Source organism: Halichoeres trimaculatus, unplaced genomic scaffold, assembly GCF_033239565.1.
Source record: "Halichoeres trimaculatus isolate MK-OKI-2021-1 unplaced genomic scaffold, fHalTri1.1 fHalTri1_scaffold_8, whole genome shotgun sequence".
NCBI classification, from domain to species: domain Eukaryota; kingdom Metazoa; phylum Chordata; class Actinopteri; order Labriformes; family Labridae; genus Halichoeres; species Halichoeres trimaculatus.
This window is the reverse complement of record NW_027437186.1, coordinates 14,555,280-14,564,381: the sequence shown is the minus strand read 5'-3', so window position 1 is coordinate 14,564,381 and position 9,102 is coordinate 14,555,280. Positions and strand designations below refer to the sequence as shown.

The following is a 9,102-nucleotide window of genomic DNA, read 5'->3' as shown; positions in this document are numbered from 1 at the left end:
AACTGCAGGAACATTTCAAGGATCATCAGTGAAAACAGGATGTACCTGAGCTCCAGTCTGAGCTTTGTGGCAAAGACTGTTAATATTTATGAACGATTTCTTATATTTTATTTGAAATTAATTTGCAAAAAAAATGACAAAACCTTAAGTATATTGTCATTGTAGGATGTGGGTAGAATTTTGAGGGGAGAAAAAATAATCTATTCCATTTTGGAATGAGGCTGTAACAAAATGTGGAAAAGTAATGCACTGTAAATACTTTCTTGATTAACTTTATGATTCTGCAGCTGCATATTTAAGCATTAGATAACATGAGCCACTCAGAAGAAAAAAATTATATTCTAAATTTTAAGTCTCCCCAGGGTAACATTCAAACATCTGACAGCCCAGTCCAGTTGGTGACATAGTGACCACACGCAGTCTGAGATTTTTGTCAAACATTTTCGCTTTTATTAACAACGCCCATCAGAGTGTCCCTGTTCACTTGTCCTCGGGTTTGTTGAAGCAGTAGGTGAGGCAGCACTTCCCGCAGTAGTGACGGTCAAAGTGGCTTGCCATGAAGACGCCAGCACCGCACTCATCTGCAGGACACTCACGCCTCAGCCGGTGGATTTTACCGTTCTCATCCACCTGGAAAGAAAACATATGTACACACACACATTTACATGAGTGCAACGGTGTCGAACCAAACAGTAAGGCAGGAAATCAAAACCAAATATTCATAGAAACACTTACGACAATGTGACTGAAACACAGGACATTAGACATTGTGTTTCTGCCAATAATTGTCTAATCATTAAAGTATTTCTTTTGTGACTGAGTTGAAGTTCTGTCTCACATACATAACTAAAAGCTGATCCTGAGATGTTTACAAATGAATGACCATGTGAATGCTCTGTAAAGCTTCAGCAACACTCTTTAATGTGGATCAAGACTTGCTTTACACCAGCCATCAATCAACCAGGGCTCCAAAAGGACAAAGGATTTTGTACCTTGTAGTACTTGAGCACTGCAAGCTTGACCTTCTTCCTCTTGTGCTTGTTCTTCTTGGGGGTGGTGTAGGACTTCTTCTTCCTTTTCTTAGCACCACCACGCAGCCTCAGCACCAAGTGCAGAGTAGACTCCTGAAGACAAGAAACATGAACAATAATACTTTAGTTGATTGAAAGTTCACTCTATTCACAAGACAGTTTCCATCTACACTGGCAGCATTTGAAAAAAGTCGTAAGTGCAGGCTTGGGTATTGATGAGAACACTCATGGTAACAGGATGTACTCTTTGCACATGCGAAACAAGACTGACTTCACAACTAAACTTAATGTTGTGTTGTTCAATGCCAGGCAGATGAGGGCAGCTCACCTTCTGGATGTTGTAGTCTGACAGCGTGCGTCCATCCTCCAGCTGCTTTCCAGCGAAGATCAACCTCTGCTGATCGGGAGGGATACCTGCAAATAATCCCAAAACATCAACACCAACCTAAGTAGATCAACATGCTGCTTGTCTGCAAAAAAAAAAAAAAGATGTGCACCACCTTTTTGGACTAAAAATCCTACACCTGACTTGAATCTCTACCAACTTCTCATCACATGAAAAGCCTAAAAATGGCCATACACGCAATCTACATGCAATCATACTGATCAATAAATAGTCATACTGATAACTTATTGAAAGTACTAGCATCAAATGATTTGCTGGCTTTAGTAAAACAATCTTGATTGTGTAAAGACAAGACTTTGCCTTTACACAAGTCAGAAGTGCATAAAAAAAGACAGCTTTTTTAAAAAAAAAAAAAATCCTTGTTCGGTAATATTGGTACAAACTAAGATAAGTTTCATCCTCAAACTCTGAAGATATTCTTAACCAAAATACGTCTCTTCTGCAGTGATAGATCACTTCTGCACCTTCTTCTCATTCAGAGTTACATATACTATTGAACGACAGATAAATAACTCTATATGAAGAGTAGAGTAAAACGAACTTACCCTCTTTGTCCTGGATTTTGGCCTTGACATTTTCGATAGTATCTGAAGGCTCAACCTGAAAACAGTAGGAATATCAGTGAAGTCATGGTAGACAGGACACGTTCTTCCGGTCAAAGCTATTATCACATGTGTAATCGGATAATTAAAAGTTTATCCATAACATCCACACGTAAATCCACCCTCAAATGAACACATTAATAAGAGTAATATGACAGGAAAACTCCTTATAAGTCTGCCGCTATGGACCACACGTGTCAAGAGAGCTAGTGGTAGCTGCTAACTGCTAGCTTTGCATCTTACATTATGAAATGATGTTTGATATTACCAGCAATTGAGTGGGCTTTCAACATATTACAGTAACGGGTGACATGTTAAATACCACCAACTCTAGTTAACCGAGGATGTGTCATCCCATTTACCCCTCAAAGTTAGAAAAACTGAGGTTAGCTGCAGCTGCTAAAAGCCGCATCCCTCCATCACACTCCGGCTTCTCACCTCGAGGGTTATAGTCTTCCCCGTGAGGGTTTTCACGAAAATCTGCATCCTGGCGTTCAACCCACCTACGATGAAAATGAAAACAACACTGTAAACTTTTATATCGTGCTTTTACGTGCTAATATGGTCTTTATTTTACAGAATAATGAGTAAAAACACGGAGCTCGGTCTTACCACAGGCTCACTCCTAATGGCGGATCATGAGAAGAGGGCTTTCACAGCGAGCGACGGGGTTTTCTGAACACAGTTTCACGGGTTAGGTGACCGTTTCTGTGCCTGATTGAAAATATCAACAAATTTACGATTTAACAAATTATAAATGTTTTGTAACGACTCAATTGTAACATATTACATTTAATTGTGTAAAGAAGAATTTTAACATTAAACAAATCAGTAATATGATTCCCGAAAAATGTGTGATATACACGTAACCATAACGACACAGGAGCTGGAGCTGGAGGCATAGTGCAGTAAAGTAGAACCTTCAATGAAAAATCTCGGATAAAAATGTGTGAGCAGCAACAATTGAGCTGTTCAAATTTAACGGAAAAAGAAAGTAGTTCAACACCCGACATTTTAGTATCGGGGGCCGATGAAAGTTTTTTTCAGTCTCTATCTAAGTTTATTGAACATGAGAAGGAGTACCTGCAGTGTCCAGAGGAGGGCCCAGACGAACTACGCTACTTTATCTATCGCTCCGTGTTTAATAAGGTAAGAACAACAAATATAAAAGAACACTTTTCCCAATTTTACATTAGAAAATGCTTCTGGTAAAGAAACAGTAAGCTAAAGCATTGTTACTTATTGCTATAGTTTTGTTTTTTTCTGAAGCTGTCTTCACTGGTATTTGCAGCTATGCTGATTGAAAGATAAATACAGTTACCTTTTTTGTTTTAAAAGTGGTTTAAGGTTGAAGTACAATTGAAAGTTTGCAACTCTTTTGTTAACTTCACACTTATGAATTTTTCTTTTTCTTTTTTACATACAACAACTCAAGAATTTTGAGTAATTGTGCGTTTTGTTGAATGACCTTCAATTTTAAACAGAGGAAACGGCATTTCACCTGACCAAGGAACATAATTTGACCTGTAAAAACTATGAAAATCTCATATGGATCAACTAGTATAAATTTTGTAACTTTATTTTGACTTAAAACATTTTCAAAAATAAAAAAGTCTGTCATTACTGTTGTAGTTATTCATTTAACTTAGATTGTGTACTTTTTTTTTTTACCGATGTGGCAATCAAGGTTTAACGGTTAACAATTTAAACTACATGAGCATTTCAAAACAAAGAATTTAGATAAGGATGTATAGTGTGTTTTGATTTCAGTTGTTCTCCTCATCATATTTTACAGGTGATTGGCAGAGCAACAACCTACAAAAGACTTCTTCTAACCATAAAGTCTGGGTATGATGATGTCATCAGAGAGCTGCAAAGGAGAGAGGATGGGGTCAGGGAATCCCAGCGAAGTCTTGTGGCTTCAACATCGTTTCCAAAATCTCTGATAACCTGCCAGAGACGAGCTACCCATCTGAGGGATAGGTGTGTGCATGTGTTTGTGAGCACGTGGGTGTGTGTTGTGTCTGACTCTGTGTTGAAATGCTGTCTAAAAGTTTCAGGTTGAGCCTGAGAGTTGACAAAAGTGAATATTTGCATCACCATTAACCAGTAGTAGCTCAAATTTTGATGCTTAATTAGGAAAGGAAAAACACTGGTCGCAATTACTTACTCTGCTTGCTATTCATTTTTAGATATTTTGAGTTAATAAAAAAAAAAAGTTGATTGGAAAGTTCTTGGAAGTCAGCGTTAGGGGTTAGGGAATGACAGAACAGGGAAATATCCATATTTGCAAAAGGTGGAAAACTCTCTTCGTTCACATGTTGCCTGAGAAAATTAGCATTTAGGATGCTGTGAATGTTAAAAAACTTAACATTTTTAAAAAGGACAGATACCCAGCCTTTGTCTGATAATTTCTCTGTGTCTTTCTAGACTCTGTGTCCTTCAAAGAGAAACAGCAGATCTTAAGCAGGAGATCAGGAGACAGCAATCTCTCAAAGAGCAGAGCACATGGATACCAGGTACTGCTGATACTGCAATATATGGTGTTTAAATTTATATTTTGGGATTTAATCTCTCTATATAATGCATTTTGGATGACTCTCACCTGAGTCAAATATACATGTATTTCTGATGAATGCTGTTATAACAAGTGATAAGTCCTAAACTCAGTATTGATATTGCTCCATCCAATGTTTTCTGCTTGTAGACAAAACAGAAATCAGTTTTACTTCATCATTGTTTAAAGAAGGCCCACAACCTGGCTAAAACCACAGCAAGATGAAAATATCTGTGGCTATATCTAGCGTATATCGGTCATTTCTTTGTTATGTATAAAGGCAGCAGTGATACTGTTACCCTTCTGCACTCTGTTAAATTGTTGCAGATCATGTCCGTCTCGTCTCTCAGGTGTTACAGTGGCCGAGTCAGAGGATCCTGAAGCTCTTGATAGACATCTGAAGCATCTCAAAGCCCACAGAGACACTCTAATAGATAAGAAGAGTCACTGCATCTCAGCAGAGGTCAAAGCTGAGCTGGATACCAAGCTGCAGACTGCAGAGCTCCACAGGGACCAGCTGAGTGCAGAGAACTGCTGTCTGAAAGAGCTGTAAGAGCTGATACCCACACTTAACACCTGTATCTGATGGAGATGTAACCATCCTGCTCACCTGCACTCCATTGTGTATTATCTACCTCTTTGGTGTAGCAGCAGAGTTAATCATCTTGTGATATGACTCTTCTGTTAATCTTTCTCTGTGTTTCTGCAGATTCAAGCGTTTGAGGTTTGTGTCTGACCGTCTGTCTGACTGGGAGGAGGAGACGAGTCGGGTTCCTTTGGAGGAACTTCTGGGTTCAACAGTGGAGAACATGAAACACAGCAGTGAGTAAGACTCAGCACCCATCAAAAGACTTTCTGATTAAATCATTTCAACCTCAGTATACAACTACAAAAGTTCTGCATGCTAAATATTCTACTCATGGTTGATACTTTGTGTTGACATATTTGCTGTATTTTTTTTTATCCCCCCTATCTTCTTCAAATGTCTAGCAGTGACTGAAGATGATGTCAGCAGCATCAGTGTTGAGTTGTTTGAGGGTGAAGAGCCGGTTGGAGTCGATGAGTCCAAAGTGCTGAAAGATTACCTGGACAGGTGCTGCAGTTGCTTCTGACATCTTTGTCAAATCCCTGCAGCCTCTGTGAATGTTTTCTCTCTGTCACTCTGTCAGGTTTATGGAGCTCTTTGATGCTGCTAAGTATGAGGAAGCTGCTCTCCATGCTGCCAGGTCGCCCAGAGGAGTCCTGAGGAACCTTAACACCATGGAGATGTTTAGAGGTGAACTCTTAAAAACACTCCAGTCATGCACTTAGCAGCAAACGATGATACTTTTATACATTTTTTGTACAATTAAATACATTTTTAGCAGAAAAAACAGGGATGATGATGATAATAACAATAACTGACATTCAAAAAGATGTTTAACCACAAAAAAAACAAAAAAAGAAAAATGTTTTTACTTGTTACGTCAATGGCTTTACTTTACTTTGTCTTCAGATTAATTTCCCTTACCCAGCCAAGATCTTTCTAAAAATTGACTTTCAGTTCCTGAGTTTAGTTCCTCTGTATGTGTTCTTGGTGAAATAATTACCTCCGCCAAAGAGTTTATGTATTTGGGAGAGTTTGTCTGTTTGTCTGTGAACAACATAATTCAAAAACTAACAAACAGATCTTGATGAAATTTTCAGGAAATGTTCAAAATGGCACAAGGAAGAAGTGATTGAACTTTGTAAGTGATTTGGATCACCGTCTGGATCCAGGATTTTTTTAAAGGATTCTTTATCATTCTGAGATAGGGCTGTTTTCACCATGTGTGTATGTAACTACACAATTAATGATCGGATTGCTTTGCAAAACAATATAAGACAAGGTCACCATAATTTCTGACAGATGTAAAAGTATGATCCAGATCCTGGCAATATTAAGATCTGGAATATGAAATATGTACTGGGTCATCATAATTTTCAACACTGTCAGGTAACAAATTATTGTACAAACCTGCAACTAACACCAAATTGCAGCGGACAGTCTGCTGAAAGGGAGTATAACATCAAAGTAAGACTAAAGTGTTGGTGACAATTACAATATGCTTGGTGAAGGTCTGCACTCTCTGAATGCTTTTCTAGTCTAAAGATGTAACACACTGTTGGGAAGGTTCCTTTGTGAAACTAGTGATCCAAAAAAAAGCGTCCTCATCTGTGATGACTTTTCAACATCTGATGTTGTGAAATTTTGTTTGTTGTGTCATCAACCCAAACATTACCACAGTTGGATGCTGAAACCAGACCAGACCATCAGATGTGATTCTGTTTAAAATTTTTATTGACTCTTTCGAACTCATGTCTCTGTCTCTCAGGTATATCTGACGACCAAGGGGGCATTCACCCTCTCCTGCTCTTCTTCCAGGCCCTCCTGATGACTCTCCCAGCTGGTGACAAGCTGTCAGCTGCTCTCTCTGTAGAGCTGGTCCACTGTGCCCTGCAGCACAGCGACACACAGCTCATCAACCACAGTGTCACGCACAACAAGTAAACAAACTGATACTCCAGCTGTTTTTCCAGCTCCATGGCTGCTCAGGTCTTTACACTTTCTGTCCTCTCAGACTGACCTGCTCTGAGGATCTGGGTGACATTCTAACTGAGCATGCTCAGAAGAACACCCGTGTAGCTGACTTGTGTCTGGCTTTGGCGACTGTTTCCTACGAGGCCTGCAGGCTGGATAGGAAGACTGCATTGAGCATGTGCAAAAGAGGGCTGATTCACAATGCAGCTGAGTTTATGAACAACTGCAAGAGTCTCACAGCTGGTTAGTGTGTGTGTGTGTGTGTGTGTGTGTGTGTGTGTGTGTGTGTGTGTGTGTGTGTGTGTGTGTGTGTGTGTGTGTGTGTGTGTGTGTGTGTGTGTGTGTGTGTGTGTGTGAGAGAATGTACCTGTGTGTGTTTTCATTGCTTATTTACTCAACAAATTTTCTAAATAAGGCCCATTTTTAAAAAGAGAACAAACTTCTCCTTTAATATCTGCATGACTCTCTGTCTCTCCTTCTCAGAGGACTGTATGTGGGTTTTGTCTCGCTCCCCCAGCCTGTCTCTCCTCCAGCTGTTGACGGAGGCACAGCAGGGCCAAGCAGCCATCTTGTCTGCAGGCGTGGTCCTTTCCTCTCTGTTGTCAGACCCTCAGCAGCAGGAGCTGGCTCTGCAGCTCCTCGACAGCTCTGTCAGCAGAGGCCGAGGTAAACAGAAGCTGTCAGCAGGCAGGAAGCCAGCTGGAGTGAGAATGAAATGTGATGATCAAGATGTTGGTGTTGCAGCTTTTAAAACAGCAGGGATGATGTATGGTTCCTTATTCTGATCAATCATAGTAAAGGAGATGGAAGAAGCTAATAAAAACCAACATAACACCTAATCTGAGGTGACCTCTGGCCTCTCCGACCCCTCTGGTCCCTCTGACCATGATGTGTCTCTGTATTTAGCTGTTTTGGAGAAGCTGATTCTGGAGGACATCAAGACCTCGGTGGATGAATGGACCAATGTGTCACGTGTGTGCTCCGAGCTGAACCGGGCTGATCTGAGTGGGGTCATCCTATCTGTCCTGCTGGACCAGAGTGGGACGAGACTTCTGTCCCCAGACCTGGAGGGAGTCAAACTAATAGAGCACATCTATCTCTGAAAGCGGATGCTAACTGTGCCTTTGCAGGGGTAAGAATGACTGCAGAAAGACTCCAAACCAGTGTTTTGTCTTTTTGTATATAAATGACAAAGGTTCTCTCAGCATCAGACAAAAAAATGTTGAAAATAAATCCACTCACCCTGAGTAACATCAGGTCGAACAGGGTCATAATAGTGAAACCAGATGTTATACTAAACTTATTTCAAAGGTTTTGAGCTGCACTCCAAACATTTGAGTTCTGTTATTCTTTTTCAGTTTTTATGATTGTAAATAATGAATACACTCCCTCATGACCCAACCTTTTCAAAGAGACCTTTGACTCCGGCTTTTACGACCCTGAAATGATGAAGGTAAAAATCAGAAACTGTGGCGGCTGATGGCCAGCAGATGGCGAAGAGAGTCATACATAGAAGCTGAGAGTAAAGTCTATCTCACAGGCAATGTGTCACATCCTTAAAACTGTCTTCACTGTAAAAAAATAATAATAATAGTAATAATAATAATAATAATATTTATAATAATAACATAAGCCATTTATTAAAATTTATTTATTCTTTTACAAAAAAAAAGTAAAACATTGAGTAATTGTTAAAAAAAAAATAAAGAGCATTTCACTAATTTTCCAAAAGCTGTAAAGGAAAAACATGAACACAACTGGTGACTTCAGTTAAATAAAACAGAAGGGTGACAGAAGCACTCTGGTGCATGCACACTTCTGCTAAAGAGCATTTGCGACAACAAGCTCAATGACAGTGATTATTTAAGATCATAAAAAGACAATGTTGACTGTGTGAGACAATGTGTTTGCATCAGTGTTACGACCCAGTCCAGGGGCACTGGGAA

General features: G+C 39.7%; 2 protein-coding genes across 2 annotated transcripts; one reads left to right on the top strand and one right to left on the bottom strand.

Annotated features, from left to right (window-relative positions):
* Positions 1–429: 429 nt before the first annotated feature.
* Positions 430–2,756, bottom strand: rps27a (ribosomal protein S27a). Its single transcript, XM_074676336.1, has 6 exons — positions 2,652–2,756; positions 2,478–2,542; positions 1,983–2,037; positions 1,360–1,445; positions 993–1,124; positions 430–630 (listed from the first exon to the last, which is right to left on the bottom strand). The coding sequence occupies exons 2-6, from the start codon at positions 2,523–2,525 to the stop codon at positions 481–483; spliced, it is 471 nt and encodes a 156-aa protein (XP_074532437.1). The 5' UTR covers positions 2,526–2,542; positions 2,652–2,756; the 3' UTR covers positions 430–480.
* A 186-nt stretch (positions 2,757–2,942) lies between these two features.
* Positions 2,943–8,835, top strand: LOC141795452 (clathrin heavy chain linker domain-containing protein 1-like). Its single transcript, XM_074676337.1, has 11 exons — positions 2,943–3,188; positions 3,835–4,022; positions 4,470–4,558; positions 4,947–5,145; positions 5,306–5,418; positions 5,587–5,689; positions 5,766–5,872; positions 6,951–7,122; positions 7,197–7,399; positions 7,640–7,822; positions 8,063–8,835. Exons 1-11 carry the CDS (start codon positions 2,985–2,987, stop codon positions 8,257–8,259), a joined length of 1,758 nt encoding a protein of 585 aa, XP_074532438.1. The 5' UTR covers positions 2,943–2,984; the 3' UTR covers positions 8,260–8,835.
* The last annotated feature ends 267 nt before the right edge of the window (positions 8,836–9,102 follow it).